Source organism: Mus caroli, unplaced genomic scaffold (genome assembly GCF_978045245.1).
Source record: "Mus caroli unplaced genomic scaffold, Mus_caroli_1 scaffold_4, whole genome shotgun sequence".
NCBI classification, from domain to species: Eukaryota; Metazoa; Chordata; class Mammalia; order Rodentia; family Muridae; genus Mus; species Mus caroli.
Window position 1 is genome coordinate 50,729,948 of NW_028227259.1, and position 18,368 is coordinate 50,748,315.

Below are 18,368 nucleotides of genomic sequence, written 5' to 3' on the forward strand. Positions count from 1 at the left end.
TAAAGTCGGGGCATCACCCACTGCTGCTTGCATAATTAAAGCTGCGTCAGCATTTATATTTAAAAATATCTTCCCAGGGTTACACACAGTCATTAAGACTTTTGGGTGAAATAGTGTATGAGCTACAGCTATTCTTCTCTCTCTCTGGGAAAAATTAATCATAAAATCCCAATGTGTAAATATCGGATTTTTGTATTTTAAGACCTGGATCTCTGATGAACTGGATCTCAAAGTCACTGAAACCTAAGAAGTGATTACTCGAAACTCAGGAATAAAATCTAAGACCTGGGCTTTGGATGGGGAAATGTAATTTTTTAATCAGTTAAGACTCTTTTGATTATGTTTTCAAAATATTTCTCATTTTCAATAGTACATAACCAAGGCTGGCCTGGGAGTGCTCAGATGTCATCCAATCATCTGAGTGATGAGCTAGGAAGTTTGGGTAGTCAGGGCTGAACTCTGCTACCTAGTGAGGTCAAAGCACAGTGGATTGCAAGAGATTCTCTCATACAAATAAATAGAATACATGAATAAATAAGTATTCAAGCAGCATTTTAATTGAAAGCAGTCATTTTATTTCTTCTTTTATTATTATTTCTTAAATACACATTGAGCTGTGTGTGATAGCACCGACCTTCAATCCAATGCTAAGGTAGCAGCAGCAGGTATAGTATGAGTTGAAAGCCAGTCTTTCATCTCCATAGTAAATTCAAAGCTAAACAGGGATGCACAGTGAGACCTTACCTTAAGAAAAACAAAAATAGGACATTGAATTATGAACATTTTAGCACCTTGACAATACTAATTTAATAACCATATTCTATTTCCCTATGAGAATGAGAATAATTAATAGCCTTATTTATTTCAACCATATTTGACAACATCAGTTTTTCTATTAACTTGATATAACGCATGTGAAAAAAAAAATCATGCTTTTAATCCCCGAAAACAATAAATCTACTGAAAGTCTAAAGCAATCTATTACTGCATTGTAGTGTCCTTACCAGTGGGTAGCCATATGCTAGCTTGTCTTCCAGGTAAACTTTAACATGCTTATGTTAAAATGGTAAAATGAGTCTATTCCTCCCTCCATATTTGGTGTGGATGTGGTAACAGACTGTGCTTAGATGCATATATCTGGAAAATGGGTTTGGAGGAGAGACCAGAGGTTACCAGTGTCAGTGTTTCAGATTCTCAGTAGGCTGAGGAGCTGCTCACACACCTTTCCCAAGAGCTAGTATATGACCTTAGTGTACTTCTTATAGTTTTGCTGCAAAGCAGCTTGGTTCTTGTTTACAGACTCAAGGAGAATAAAGCCATCAGGTTCCCTTTTGGTTAACTCATTTTTATCTATGGCTTTATTGGTACTTAAAAATTCCATTTTTTATGCTCTGATTGTCTTTCTAGTCTGAGTTCTATATTTTACGATCCATTATCATTATTGGGTTAGAATTGAACACATCAGCTAAAAGGGGCTAAAATGGTTTCACTGTGTCATAGACAATTCTAGAAATGATGCTTTGATTTATAGCATTAGATGCCCCATTCTTTAGTATAAGCAAACATAAAAGCCAGTTTAAAGTCATTTACCTAATTTAGTGGATACATTTGCATGATATTTTATTAATGGAGACATACTATTGGCAATTTGGAAAAAAATCCATCATCTCGCCCAGACCCTTGCAATATAAAGGAGACCTATTTAACCCCTTCCCTCCCAAAACTGATGCCTTTGAATTTTACTCTTTGCTCTTGGAAGCCAGATCCTAAGAGAAAAATACAGCTTATTCTTTCCCTAAGAGAAGGAAAGAGAGAAAAATACAGAAACAGGGAGGGAGACAGAGAGAGGGAGTTGGAGAGACAGAGTCAGAGACATAGGGAAGGAAGGAGGGAGGCAGGGGTGGGGCATAGAAAAAGTAAGGGAGGAAGGGAGGGAAGAAATTAGAAGAGATATGTTTAAGATGCTGTCTTATATGGAATTATTTTATCTTATTTAACAAAATAGTGCTATGATAAAAAGACTTTATAAGCCATTGCCATAGAAACTAATAATAGTAGGACTTTGCTAATAATTGGGCTGTAAGTCTCCATGCCTCTTTATGTCCACAGCTCTGAACATTATGTTGGGGCTACAGAATAATTTTCCTTGTGTTGTTTGGATGGTTGGTTGGTTGATTGGTTTGGTTTGGTTATTATTTTGTTGTTTATTTGTTTTGGTTTTAGGAGTATTGTTGTTGTTTTTGTTGTTGTTGTTGTTTGAATTAATATAGACAAAATAAAATTACATGGTCCCAGTGCTGTTGTTTGCTTATCTCAGTAAAGGAATTGACTCATGTTTGTGAACCAATTAATTATCTGAAAAATAACTTCATAGCCATTCCCTAAGATGTGTCTGTGTTGTGTTGATTAAAAAGAAAAATGATATTTTAATGACAAAATTTGAATTAACTGTCTCCTATTTTCTTGCTTTGAACTTCTTCCTCTCCTTTAGTCGACTCCACTCGAACAACTTGTACTGCGACTGCCACCTAGCCTGGCTCTCAGACTGGCTTCGCCAAAGGCCACGGGTGGGCTTGTACACTCAGTGTATGGGCCCATCCCACCTGAGGGGCCACAATGTAGCAGAGGTTCAAAAACGAGAGTTTGTCTGCAGTGGTAAGATCAGTGAGGTTACAGTATTGTTTGTACACTATTGTGTGAGGTGCGAGAAATTCAAACGTTCACGATACAGATGTGCTTTCCAGTGAGTCATCCTCACTCATTGCCATGGAGACCCTCTTTCTCACTGACAATAGTAGATTCTAGGGTATATGTACCTTGGGCAATTATCTGGTCACTTGGATGTAAAACATTTCCATTTTCATCCCATGGGAATATTAGAAATTCCTAGATTATAGCAATGCTTGTGAATTACTATTTTCCCTTTTATTAATGATTATTATCTACTTTTAAACTAACTAAAGAAAATGAATAGAAAATCCCCAGATACTTACTCAAAAATTCAGTATAACTTAATTCTAATTATAAAATGTTGGGAAACACTTTAGAGATACATGCTTCTAATGACTGAATTGAATATATATATATATATATATATATATATATATATATATATCCAAGTACCAAATGTCTCCAAGCCAAACTTATCAGTAGCTAACATTTGCTCTTTTCTGTTTGTCTAAATAGTATTAATCTAAATATTTTACATATAGCTGCCTTATTACAAGACTTTTGAAAGAACTACATGAACAATATCAATTAATCTCTATATTGGAGATTAAAATATGGGAAAATAGGAAGGTTTTTGAATTTCATATGATTAAGTTAAAGGATCTCAACATATATTGTCTGGATATGCATACATATGTATATACATATATACACAAATATATTATATAAACATATATGGTTACATCCTTATGAATATATGGCTAGAAACATAAATTTTTCATGGTGTTGGGGATCAAACCCAGGCCCTCATTTGTCTTGGCAAGAGTTTGTCCATTGTATTGCATCACCAGGTCTCACACAAAGTTTGAAATAACTGTATAATTGGCTTTTCATATTTATGGATTACACAGATATTCTTCAACCAACAAAACATTTATAGAATTAAGGATCAGCACAAAAAATTCACCATCATCTTCTTGTCTTTTGTCTGTAAGGGGCACAATAATATATAAATATTTGTACATCATTTAAATTCTCTGTTATAAGTAATCAAAATCTTGGCATTATAGGGTTGACTTGCTTATGCTATATCCAAATGAAGTCCCCTTTTATCTAAGATGCTTGTAAGCCCCTGACTCTGTTGTCTATTGAAGTCTTATTCTCCTTACTCATGTTTACCAAGGGAGGAAACCCAGGCATCAAAAAACGGTTAAAAAGATTAAATGACTGAGGAAAATTCCGAGCTCAGCCTTGAACTTTTAAAGCTGTCTTCCCGTGTTTATCTGCATCTGCCCTACTTTTTAATTTAGCTCGGATTTTCCTATAATGCTATCAAACGTTCTCAGTATGTCTGATTGCTAACAGTTCTCTACTAACCTCTGTCTTTCTCTTTTTGCTCTTTCCTTGCTGCCTTCCAGATGAGGAAGAAGGCAAGTTAACTGTGTGTGTGTGTGTGTGTGTGTGTGTGTGTTTGTGTGTGTTTGTGTTATGCCCCTCCCCATATGTTTTAGACTTAGAATATTGTTGTAGTTTGAGAATTTATGTGAAGGGATAGGTTTAGCAGCTAGCCCATTGTCTCTTCCTGGCACTTTTCTCCCCCTGGGATAAACCCTTTCCAAAAGATCCCAGAGGGTTTTCATGATTTTCTCCAGAAACCACGGATAAGCAGGTGCCTGTTTGATGCAGCCTGGCTGATGATGTTCTGGTTTTCATTAGTCAGGTCATGAAATCTGATTTCAGAACACTTTTTTTTCCAAATACTGAATAGAGAAATTACACAACTGCAGGTGACTGATTATAGCAAAAGGATCGACCAGAGGAAGCCCTGAAAAGAATCATTTGGATGAACAATTACAGAATGATATCTCAAAAATTACTAAAATAACTTCAAAGAAAAGAGCAATTTTGAGTCTATACAGACACCAAAGTTTTATTATGTAGTTTTCTCCTGCATTTGTTGGCATGGGATAATTTAATTTGGTCAATGGTTATGTCAACCAAGATGGAAGTCTTCTGATTTTTTTTTTTTAGAGACAAGTAAATTATACTGCAAGCTCCATTAATCTTATCAGAAATAATTTAAATTATTTTGCAGTAGCTACTTATTTTGAAACTAGAATTCAGGTCTTGGATCTAAGTTTAGTTTTACTAATATTTTTCAAGTTCTAGAAGTCTTACAATTTGGGGCTGGAGAGATGCCTCATTTTTAAGACCACTGACTGCTCTTCCAGAGGTCCTGAGTTCAATTCTCAGCAATCACACAGTGGCTCACAATCATCTGTAATGGGATATTATTCACTCTTGTTTGTCTGAAGACAGCTGCAGTGTATGCCTATGTATAAAATAAATAATTCATTTTAAAAGAAAAAGAAAAATCTTACAATTTTATGGCAATTTATTAAACCTCAAGAGACAAATACACTACATCTCAAGATATAAATGCATATATTCCACAAATATTATGGATGCTTATTTAATGAATAAGTGTGAGAGAATTTGAATTGTGTCTCCTGCTTTCTTAGCTGAGTACAGTCTGCATGTTTCTCATGTCTGTTGTGAAATTCAAGAGAAAAATCTAACTGCCATTGATTTCTTCTCTCTATCTTTCTCTCTCTTTTTATCCTTTAGGTCACCAGTCATTCATGGCTCCCTCCTGCAGTGTGCTACACTGCCCCGCTGCTTGTACCTGTAGCAACAACATTGTAGACTGCCGAGGGAAAGGTCTCACTGAGATCCCCACAAATCTGCCTGAGACCATCACAGAAATGTATGTGCCCTGGATTTTCTAATTCTCCTTCCACCTCCTTACTAATCCAACCCATGACATTCTCTCAGGAAATGTGAGTTGATAAAAAGGCAACTCTGCCTAGTGGCCTTAGGCAAATGAGTTTTCTGAAGAGTATGGATGTGGGTCCTTTCTCTGTTCTGCTAAGTAATTAGTAGAAATTTTAAGACCCACAAATGGAAAAAAAAAAACATGAAACTGGTAATATTTGTTTGTCTATTTCTGGCTTATTGATTTTATGTGTTATTTCCAGTTACATTCATTTTCCAAAAAATGACATTATGTCTCTCTCATTTAGAGATGAATAAAATTCCATTGTGTTTACATGCAGACCACATTTTCTTTATTCATTCATTTGCTGACAGACACCTCAGCTGATTGCATAATGTAGCTACTAATACTCATGCTGCAATAAATAGATCTTTTTTTACTGATGTCAGCTCATGGTTTTTATAAACCAAAAACAGTATATTGACCTATCCAGACACAAACTTATATTAAGTATATGAAAACACCATAAATTTTCCAGAGATTTGCTTTAACTTTCATTAAAGACTAGTGACTTGATATAGTGTTAATACCTATGAAATGAGGAATCAAATGTCCATTGTTATGAGCTGAACACATATAGCTGAAGGCACTACTGAGAGCAGGTGGGAGAGGCCTAGATAAAGTGAATGTGTAGGTAGAGTTGGTGTATTTTGATTAGCCTCTCAGGTTTTCCTGGTCATTTACAGACTCTGACTTCCTGACCAAATACCTTCCCTCATATGGTGTCATCCTTTTGAGAATTGAGGAGGGCTGTCAGTTTGTAAATGAGATCTATAGAACTATATACACTAAGAATAATGAAGTCATTTCATAAATGATAGCTCTATCATTGAGGTACAAAGTACAAACATAGCCCCTGAGCTAGAACTGGTAAGGAGGTGGTAAATGGAAAGGGGAAATCTCAGTTAATAAAACATTGTGAACATTGACAACAAAGATATGCAGATTATGTAGGCCTGGTGGTTGGAGGACATATCATAGCATAGAGAGTGAAAAAAGAGATTATTGAAATATGGGTCAGCAAAACTTCATAGAGTGTATCAACACTATAAAAATCTTGGGCTTTATTAGAATGCATACAAGACACAGGTGTTTTTAATTGAATCTTCCAAAATCTTACAGTCTTGGGTCTGTATCCCAGTGGGTTTTCAAAGGCAGAGATTCCCCAAGAACCCGTTACATTTGTCTTTGGGGATGTTAGAAGAACAGAAAATATTGTCTAATAATGAGAAGAGGTCATGGAAACAGACGATAGGCCATAGAGATTCTTTCTTAGTAGGGATTTGTACTGGCAAGGATTTACTTGAGAAAGCAGCAGATATTGTGCCACTTTTCTGAACAGCCTGTGCAGGGACTTTTATTCTTTCACTGCAAAGAAGAAGTGACAAAAGCAAAATAATTTCGACTACAACATAATGCAGATTATATCAACATTTCAGCAGTAAAATAATTTACTTGAGTCAAAGATTTTGAAGTACCTGACTCAACAAGATCTATATTGAGGGTAAATGCATCAAGTAACCAATGAGAAGAAGGGAAGAGAGGAGAGAACCTGAGCAGAAGGCTATGAGAGTGAAAACAAGAAGGAGTCGGCAGGCAAAACCATTTGCTCAGGCAGGTGTGGCTGCCTGGGAGATAGGTGATGTCTAGACACAGTCCAGAATTTCAACCATTCCTATGAAAGGATGCGATTTTGTCAGTCATGTTTACAAAAGACAACTGTCAGTGTTACAAATGGGAATACTCAGACTTAGAAAGGAACAGCAAAATGAGTTTGTCTGAGGAAGAACACATACGCGCACGTGTGTGTGTGTGTGTATGTGTGTGTGTGTGTGTGTGTGTGTGTTTAAAAATTAAAAACCAAAAATCTACAATAATTATTAAATTAGAATGAAACAATATTCTTGAGAAAAAAAAGTTGAATAAAACATATGTAAAAAACAAGAATTAAAGAAGGAATATTTCACACAGGAAGAATGCAGTCATATCTGCTCATAGCAGAGAGGGACAGACAGCTGCCCTAGAGGAGAAAGCTAGAGGCAAAAATATATCAAAAGTAATACAGCTGTGTGAGGCACTTTAAGTGGTTTTTTCTATGTAATCTTTTTATTTTTCATTTTATCACTGTGTCGCTCCCTTGCCTGCTCTATAGACTTCACATAATGGTGGAGTTTAGTAGCATGGAAGTTATACTAAATAATACGTCCCATTGGGTTTGCCTATATTGAAGACATGGTTTGTCATACCATGGTACAATAAGTTAAATTTATAAGTAGGAATAAAGGCATTTGTCAGGGTCTAGGTGAACTTTATTTCCCTGATTATTGCATTGTTATTCAGTGGGAACAGAATACTTTCAGAGCTACAACATAGTAGCTTAGTGACTCATTTTTATCTTTCAAAAATAAAAAAAATTCATTAAGGGATAAAATGTAGACATAGTGCCAAATAAAACACTGTTTTTAATTTTTAGAGATTACTGAAAATAAAAGAAACCTCTCATCGGTCAAATATTTGAAATCCAGGTTTATTATGAGTTATCTGTGCACTACCTTTATTTCAGATTGACATATTTCAATAATGTAATACATGTTTATTATAATAAACTTCATAATTCATAATTGTAATAAACAGCGAGTACCTAGGTTACTAAGTATTTTCTTTGTTCTGCCTTTTTTTTGTGCAAATACAAATTCATGCTTTGATGTTTTACACAACATTTATTTGTGAAGATATAAAAGAAGATATTCTTAATAAGTCAAAGTAACAAATCATTTAGAGAAGAAAAAAGTAGTAATAGATTAACATCTATTTAAACTCTTCAGTGCAGAATGCTTGTACACATAACATATAATTTGATTTTTTTTCATTGACACATGATAATTTTTATTAAATTAAATAAAAGAGGAATAATACTTTAGGGACATGTACAGATAAACCTCCGGGTCTAGGGCAGGGAGGACTCTTCCCAGGAAACCTGATCACACAATGATTTAACATGGCAAATGATGTCTGCTTCCTTTTATGGGCCGGGTTTTGACTCTACCTACTGATCAAATTTTAATTCATGAGTTTTTTGTTTTTGTTTTTTTCTTTATTGACATTAGATTGTTTGGACTTTTGAGTTTCAAATGATATGTTTTAATCACATTAACCTCCCTACCCATAATTCTTCTCAGATCCATCCACCACTTGTGGCTTTATTTTTTTTTTAAACCACCAAGACCAATCTGTCCTATACAAATGTTCTTGGATATGCAGTCTTCTACTGAACAATAGTCAACTTGTTAGGGGCTACAGCATTAAAGAAAACAGTCTTTCTCCTTCTCAGCAGCTAAATAAGAGCTTTCATTTACTCTGCCATTAAGACTAACACTAACAAATAGAAACCCATGGAACTAAACTATTTTTATACAGTAGAAAACATCATCCCTTAAGTAAAGAGGAAGAATGGGAAAAATCTTTAGCATCTGTGTGTATTTCTAGATTTTAAACATCTTTCTCTAAGAATGAGTTATATGAAGACAAGAACAAATTTTATTCAGACCGCCAAAGAGTAGCCAGTAACAAATCTAATACTATGGCACACTAAGGCACTTAATAAGTAGTTGATAAATAGCTATAGGAAATGAATCTGTACACAATTCAGAAATCAATAAAGTACTTATTACTGAGTTATCTATGAGAGAACTGGGTTTTTTTTTTTTACCATGACAAATAAATAGAACAAATAGAACTCTAAAGTGGAGTCAACCTTTCCTTGTTTGACAAGATTTCTTATAGACATAAAATCCATAAAAACTTAAATAAATAAATTTACTTTAATAAAAAGTTTAATAACATAAGCTAAAATAGACTAGATAGCTGGAAGAATTCACCTGTGAAATTTCCTTTTTCCATTTACTGCTTTGAAGTTCTTTCTGTTATAGCTCCTTTTCTTGCATTCTTTGATGACAGACCCAATATGTTGTAATTACTCTTCTTGAGAGATGGGTGAATTCACCACCTTAAATATGATGTATGGACACCTTTCTTTGAAGTCATATTTCTTCTCTAATGCACGGCATAGACATTTAATCTCTTAGACTGCCAATTTAATTTTGTGAGATCTAAAAAAAAACTGAAAAAATGAGAAAAGTAAGGACTCTTACTAGAAAAATTTAACCATGAAACAGGTCACATAGATTTAATTTTAAACTTACCTAAGTGTAAAGCTCACTGTCACTTCTTATAAAGCTGAGAGAGAGAGAGAGAGAGAGAGAGAGAGAGAGAGAGAGAGGCACAGCCTTGGCTTGTTAAGATATTGTCAAAAAGAAACCTGGACAGCCAGGAAGAGAAAGTGGCAAATACTGAGAAAAAAATGACAACAGAGGTAATAGAAACTTCCAGATAAAGAGGTCATAGAAATCAGGGGGCAGGAGAGTTTTTAAGATATGGAAATATAGAGAATGAAGCCTCCTTCATGTTAGTTTGTGTCCATAAACTCTGCTAAGGTCATCTTTTTCCGTTCAATTTCATTTGCTTTGTAACATATTTTAGTGTAGACAAGGCTCACTCTCTTGTTCAGGATGTCCTCAAACATTTACTCCTCTTGCCTCTCCTTCTGAGTAACTAGGATTTTATAAATACACACACACACACACACACACACACACATGGAGAAAGAGAGACTCTTGTCTCATTCAAATATATCTGATCCAGTTTCCCCTCACTCCACTCCTCCTAATTCCCCAGAAGCTCACCACTGCCCCAGGTCCAATACCCCTCCATTTTCTTTTCAAAGAAAAGGAGGTATCCAAGAGAGGAAAGCCAAGCAGGACAAAACAAGATCAAATAAGGCAAGGCAAAAGACCTCTTATTGAGGTGAATAGCACAAACCAATAGGAGGAAAAGTCTCAAGATCAGGCAAAAGAGTCAGAGATACACCAGCTCCTGTTATTAGGAGCAACAAAAATATCAAGCTAACAGCCATAGCATATACACAGAGGACCTGGTGCAGAGCCATGCAGGCCCTCTGCTCGTCACTTCAAGCCTATGTGAATCCTGCTTAGTCGATTCAGTGGGTTGTGTTCTCCTTTTGCCCTCCATCCCCTCTGACCCTTGCAGTCTTTCCTCCCTATCTTCTGTTGGGTTCCCAGTCTTGGGAGGGACCCAGTAGAGACCTTCAATTTAAACTCCCTCTGTATAATGTCTGTTGATGGGTCCTTGCACCCGCAACCATCTGCTGCTGGATGAAGGGTCTCTAATAAAAACTGGACATGCAGCAATTTATGAGTATAGCAGAATTTCACTGGGAACCCTTTCATTGATGTTTGTTTGGTTGGTTGGTTTTTTGTTTGTTTGTTTTGACAGTCATGTTTGGTTCTACTCTAGGTCTCTATAGTATCCAAATCTGGTTCCTGGCCATTCACACAGTGACTGGTATGGGATCACTCTTGTTAGATGGGCCTCAAGTTAAAAGAGGCATTGGTTGTCCACACCCAGCAGTTCTATGCACATCTTACAGGCAGGACCAATTGTCAAAGTTTTTGTGGCTGAGCTGGTATCTCAGTTCCTCTTTCCATAGCCTGCAGAGCATCATATCATGCTAAAAAGACTAGGAGGTAGGGTGAAAGCTCATAGACAGCACCAGTTCTACTTGTCTGTGTTCAAGAGCTGAGTAGACTTTGTCCTCAGCAATATGTCCCTACCATCAATTTTCCAAGAGTGACTTTCTCTCTTAGCATCAGTCTAGTTTGTTTAGGGATCTCCAGAGGAGTTCCTCAGCCAACAACTCAGATGATATAAAGCCAGCCCCACCATGGGAAGCCTTGTCTGACTACAAAAGATGGTCAGTTCAGACACTTTGTTCTCCATTAATAGTAGTCCTCACTGGGATCATGCTCATAGAGTCCAGAAAGTTTCCATACCGTTCCCTAAAGTAGCCCCTCAATACCCCCTCAATTCTAGCAGTCTCTCCTTTCACTCTATCCCTCCATCCTCCCAACCTATGCCTGATCCCACTTGCTCCTCTCCTTCTCCATTTCACCCAAAGAATCTATTCTACTCCCTCTTTCTCAGGGTGATGCATTCTCCCCTCTCCCTGTGTTTACTTAACCTCTCTGGTCCTATGGATTTTACCTTAGTTTTCATTTATTTAATAGCTAATGTCCACTTTTAAGTGAATACAAACCATATGTATCTTTTGGGGTCTGGATGACTTTTCTCTAGTTCTATCCATTCGTCTGCAAATTTCATGACATCATTTTTATAACACCTAAGTAATATGCCATTGTGTAAATGGACCACATTGTTTTATCCATTCTTCAGGTGAGGGGCATCTAGATTGTGTCCAGTTTATGGCTATTATTCATAAAGTGCAATGAACATAGCTGAGCAAGTGATCTTGTAGGATATAGTGCCAGGATTAGTATTGCTTTCAACATAGGCCAATTCACAAATTTCTGAGGAACCACTATACTGATTTTCATAGTGGCTGTACAAATTCTCACTCCCAGTGGAGGATTGTATCCCTTGTTCCAGATCTTTACCAGTGTGTGCTGTTATCTTTCTTATAGGCACAAACCATTGTCTGTTGCTTTGTGACATATTCTCCTATCACCTGAACTTTATGTCTACTTGCACCAAACGGTTTAGCTTATTGTAACTGATGGCAAGCTATCCTGTTAGCAAGCCTGACAATAAGAGTCATATCTCTCTGTCCTGCCGTTACTGTCTCAATATTTAACCTAGTAACAATAGGAAGAAGGACCATATTGGAGCTGCCAACCCTACCTAGGGAATCATGGTTTGGGCATGCAATGTGGAAAGCTTCCTAGATACCATTTTTAGAGCAAAAGTAATGACAATATAGAGCAGTGAAGAGAGGCTTATAGTTCAGAAATACAATTTTAGAAGTAAAATGAAATCCACAGTAAAGGAAAACCTGTTGCTGGTGTGGAGTCTTCTTGGAAGTTGGCTGCTTTGAGCTTTCCTGTTGCAAACTTTATTTTCGATGAAGGTCAAAGCCTCAGGCAAGTTGATATGGGATTCTGTTTCTGGAAGATTATTAATACCAAATTTATTCTTGGCATATCCCAACTAAGAAGTAACTTCTTAGGTAGCATTTTGAGGTATTCTTCTTTTCAATGCAATGTGAAAGGCTACTGTGGCATAAAAGTCCATACTCTTCAGTTCTGTTCCAAATGGTGGTGTCCCGACTAGTGTTTTCAAGCCATTCTACAGACGATCTAAACAATTTAGAAGATGCTTCTTGAGAAAATGGGTTAAAATGAATTGGCTTTTCCAGCCTGGGACGGGTCTTCTGAGTGTGGCTTCAGGGTTTCCAGTAATGGACTGCAGCTGGCATAAAATGTATTTCTGGACATGCTGGCATGCCGGGTGAAATGTAAAGGAATTGCACTTGGTGGTCAGTCATTATGCTGCTCTTCTTAGTCCAGAAAAAGAGAAGGCTCTTGCACTTGAGGATTAATAAGTTCACTGTACTTCTCCTGTGTTCTTTGCACACATGAAGAAATGAAAGGAGACATAGTATGGAATGTGAATACTTGTCTATAGTCTGTATTTACATGCTGAGACAACTTGAAATTGCTTGTTTCTCCATCATTGTTCAGAAACTTCTCTAATGATCAGGTGGCTTGTCCTTTTCAATGCTGTTTATACATTTGCGTCATCCAATATTTTTATTTATTTAATTGCATTCAATAGTACTCATTTAATATTGAGACAAGTTACTTAAAATTCTTTTAATATTTTACATGAAGCATTACAAAATGGAAATTTCTTCAACTTGTGTGCAGTTCATCCTGCATTAAGTGATTTTTAAATATTACGTGAGCTTTGTAGCTTATGCTTATAATCTTAGCAATAGTCTGAGAAAGGAACTGTCCTGTGAGTTTGAGTCCAGCTTGAACTATAGTGAGTTAAGTCCAGATTAAGCTAGACCAATAAGGCTCTCTCAAAATAAATAAATAATTTTAAAAAAAATATAGAAATATTCAAGAAATTCAGGATAAAGTTTATTTAGATATTACTTAATGATATCTCAATAGATTATCTATCACCTTTATAATTAGTTTATTTTATTCTAATTATGACATTTAAAATATATCTTAAAAATTAAAAAATATGCAATATTAAATTTCTCATGAAATATACAGAATAATTTATATTTATGCTTTAGAGAGTAAGGAGAAAATAGCTAATGAAGACAAATGATGCTACATTTAATGTAATTTGTCAGGAAGTGAATGAATAGCATACAATTTCACTTATATTCATTTAATAAAAGATTTACTTTTATTTATGTCTATTTCTGCATCTTTCTGAGTGTATACTACATGAACATAGGCCACCATGGAGTACAGCAAAGGCCTTATGTAGTTACAAGTGGTTTGTACTGCCTAAAGTAGGCATCAGGAACCAAACTCTGGTTTGGTTAATTTTAAATAACTTCATAATTTGAAAGAGAACTTATTTTCACTATGTTGTTATTTTCCTGTGATTGGAGAAAATATTATAGAATTAAAGATTAAGGTTACTTTACTTTAGTTCATAGTATTAACAACCACTTCATAGAAACGAGAGACATAGGCTTCTGAATATGTTTATTATTTTATATCTACACACAGGATCAAGTAGCCTGTATCATGTTTTGGCTTTAAATTTTATATTATAATTTTATATTCTTTGAGTGAGCCAATAGAGAAACAGCACTAATGTCTATGCTATGTATATATAATACAACACTTTTAAAAGTAATTTTCTATAACAGTTACAATATTAGTAATTACAAAAGAATGTGAGGCATAATACTTTAAGCAGGAAGGCTTTTGTAACATTTCTTTATAACTGAAAAGATTATTCTAAAATTATAAGACAACCAAAAGAGGCCTTAGAGAAATAAGCACAGAGATGAATGTGATAACAAAAAAAAAAAAATCAGGAAGTTAATAGATTCCCTTTTAAAAGCCCCCAAAGTCCCTGAGAAGAACTAATATAGAAGAAAGCTGTGCATGAACTAGTATCTTCCTATATATGGTGTACTCGGTGAGGATAAAAGATAGGCACTCTGCATAGACATTAAAGTTGAAGGGACACACTGCCTGCCTTCAGGAAGCTTACCGTGCAGTTAGCGAAGCTCTATACAGAGTAATAGGAAGCCTCAGGAGTGTCGTAAGTCCATCATCAGAATATGGGAGCAGAGCACCTGATTCTGCCAGGGATCTCCTCTTTTTCCTGTATGAAAATGCACTTTTCTGTAGAGAAAATAGGGATTTTTTTTAATACAAAGACAAAATCATGTAATGCCACCAGGAAGTTGAGAAACCTATGTGTTTTGCAAGGAACTGAAAGTTTGCAGTTGCCAAAAAGTACAACAGAAGCTAAACCTTAAGGAATAGCTGGATCATAATTGAATCACATTGGAGAATTGTTTAGGCACATGAATAGCAAAATAGATTTTTGTTATAAAAATAAACTTAATGTTCAAGGAATAAAGAAAAAGGAGCTGAAAGGCACCTTTGAAACAGACCCCGAAAGAATGATAAAGGCAGGTCTGGATGTGATGCCCATACTGATGGGAAGTTATCCCAGTGAGTCATTCTAGCACAAATGTGACTGATTTTAACATCCCAAAAATATGTAGTAGAATCTGACATAAAAAAGAATATCTGAGACAGGATGTATTATTCATTCTCAGAGAAAAGCTGATACTTTAAAAACAATTACATCATGAGTTTATAGTTAATTAGCTGCAGGGGTAAATGTTAGGAATTTAGACAGTCCAAATGCTAATGTGCTCACAGTATAACTAAACTTCATAAAAGCCAAATGGTACTTGAAGAAGATCTCATTGCATGGGTAGAGGACAGCAGAAGCCATGATTTACTCTTTAAATAACATTGTGGAGTAACTGGTCAGGAAAATCATTTAAACAGTTATTTACAACTGTAAATAATTAGAAAATTGGAGATATAATTCAAGTCTTGATTAATGGCAATTATCCACAAGACTCCAGTTATTATTTCAAAACAAAACAACAGACTGTTTCTTTTTTTTTGTATTCATGAAATTGTAGATAGGCTGATGGATGGATGGATGGATGGATGGATGAATGGATGGATGGAGGGATGGATGGAGGGATGGATGGTAGGAAGGTAGATAGATAGATAGATAGATAGATAGATAGATAGATAGATAGATAGATTGATTGATAGATAGATACATAGATAGATAAATACAGAGATGATAGATTATAGAAGATTGATAGAGAAAAAATTAGATATAGATAAAAACTGTGAATTTCAATTTGTCTGTCTAAATACAACTTTATTTGGAAACAGTCTGACAGAGTCTCATTTCCTCATATGTCTATGAGGTTCAACTGCATATTGCATGAAATTTTGCATTTGGATATGTGTCTACATGAATAAATGCAAGCAATTTAATATTCATTCAGGAGTATGCTCATATAGACACAGATACACATGTTTATATTCACACATTGTTGTTTGAGTTTAGGTCAAAAGACAAAATATATGAATAATTTCCCTATTATGAAAACACAGTTGAGTGTTTGCCTGGAAGGTATAGTAAAATGTTATCAGAAAAAATAAAAGAAAATGAGATTAATAAGATAGACAGCTCTCAGGAACAACCCATCTCAAGACAGAAGTGACTAATAATCAATTAGTATGGGCACAGCCCTAAGGTAAATGTGTTGGCTATATGCAAAATACAGACTTTGAGAGGCCTATATTAACTCAACTGTGGAGACATTTATTAAACTAGTAAAGTACCAGCAACAAAGCATATGAGAAAGAAATAATACTTTAGTCTAAATATGCTTGGTCGATTTTAGAAAAGGTATACATAGAGGAAGTCAACAGTATAAACCCAGGGCTAGAATTTAAATGTAACATTCCAGAAATATAAAGTATTGACTGTAAAGTTACCATGTAATAGACAAGAAACTCCCCAGTGTAAAGAGAACCTAGGCTATGCCCACAGTGTTTACTGTGTAGAGACCTCCTTGCCTGCACCAAGCAATTTAACTTTCTGAACATAGAGAGGCATTGAGCCTTCTCTCCCTTTGGCCATTAAATTCATGTTCCATTCTCCGGCAGCTGTTTTTGCCATCTATGTTAAAAGCAGATGGAGAAAATGCAAAGACATGTTAGTTTTATCGGCATGTAAAATGAGCATCTGGGCTGTATATGACAGGCTCAGTCAGTCCACATTGATATCTTAGTTAGTATCATAAAACCCTTTTGTAGTTTCCAAAATAAAGCAAAAGCTAAACATTACTAAGTATGGTTATAGATCTTACAGCTAGCTTGTTTTTGAATCTTGGTGTGAATTGTATACCTATGTTTACTCTAGTTACAGAAATATCTGAATAACAACTGCTTTGCTAATTTATTTCTAAACATTATTTACCACCACATATTCATTTCACTCTAAAGATCCTTCCAGGTAACAGATTTACTGTTTTAAATAATGCATATCTATAATCAGGACACCTGCAGATATTATGTATTTATGTCATATTTTTATTCATCTATCTCTGTACAAGAAAACACAATATATTTTCTTTGTTTATACTGTAGTTCTTATCAAGGTTCTGTGGCGAGTTCTCTTTCATCACTTTCAAAACTTGAAGCTAAAATGGAGAAGGAAGATGGCTACTTTAAAGTCCCTAAACCTAAGGATGGTGCATTCAAATTTTTTCCAGTCTGTGTAAGATTCATGCTTTTAGTCAACAAAAGACAAGTATTTTAAAAGGCTTGTACTTATATATATCAAAACATATAAAGATCTATTCTAGAGGCCTTCTTAATATTTACATGTGCATGGTATTTTGTGTTGTTTTTAATTCAACTTGGAAAAAACATTGAGAAAAATGGGTCAGAAATAAGTGTTAAAGTAGACTAGTTTGTTCAGTATCTCATAAATATATGCATAACTAGTTTGGCAATTTCTTTAACAACCAATCATGGTGTGTTTTGTAAAATTTATGTGTAACATCTACCCCATCATAATCACTATAGAGTGTTTTATGTCACATAGCAGCAGGTCATCACGTGACACAGTGGTATTTCTATATTCACTGCTTAGCCTATACACAATTCCCATATCTTATGGTCTCCAGATTCTCAGCACAGTCTTCCTGTTTCTTTTTTCTCTCAAAGAGCCTGATTGGTTGCTGTTAAGGAGCACAAAAGGGCTGAGATTTATAGCATAAAACAGAAAGAGTAAAAATGCAGGGGGAGGTCAAGTGAGAGGAGAAAGGTCTTTATTGGTTCAATCTCCTTGTGAGGATTTGGGACTCATCTCTATTCAATACGGTTAAATATCTTATCTTATCTTATCTCACTGAACAAATAGCTAAAATATTCTTCTAATTTTAGGGAAGTGGTAATAGTAATATCAGGAATTACATGTATTAGGTAGAATAATACAGTATAATGTATAAATATAGAAAATAAAATATTATATTTATATTTGTAAGTAATCTAATTGTAAAATGTTTTGGGTTTTCTCACATAAATCCTGTGGATTAAATTAGTTCTGGCATAGTTTACATGAAAGGACTCATCCTTGCATTATTAAGGCATAGAATTTTTCCCCTACTCACTTCGTTAAATCTGTTTTTATTTTCTAAAAAAAAAAAAAAAAAAAAAAAAAAAACAGATGAAGCATATTCTCTCAAGGGTTGACATTTGGAAGACTCTTAATTATGGTGTGTTTTATCCTAATCATGCAAATATGTCTTATCCATTACACTATCTGTTTCCATAATCTTGAAATGGTTTTAATTAGATTCTTCATGGAACAATGGACTCAAATGTGCACTCTTTGA

General features: G+C 35.1%; 1 protein-coding gene across 4 annotated transcripts in view; it reads left to right on the forward strand.

Annotated features, from left to right (window-relative positions):
* The window catches only part of Slit2 (slit guidance ligand 2), a 334,272-nt gene that overhangs the window by 212,660 nt on the left and 103,244 nt on the right, over window positions 1-18,368 (forward strand). For all 4 annotated transcript variants that reach the window (XM_085836687.1, XM_021161791.3, XM_021161793.3 and 1 more), the window contains 2 exons: window positions 2,492-2,655; window positions 5,299-5,437. In XM_085836687.1, the coding sequence (XP_085692813.1) occupies window positions 2,492-2,655; window positions 5,299-5,437 (303 nt within the window). The remainder of the gene's footprint in view (window positions 1-2,491; window positions 2,656-5,298; window positions 5,438-18,368) is intronic.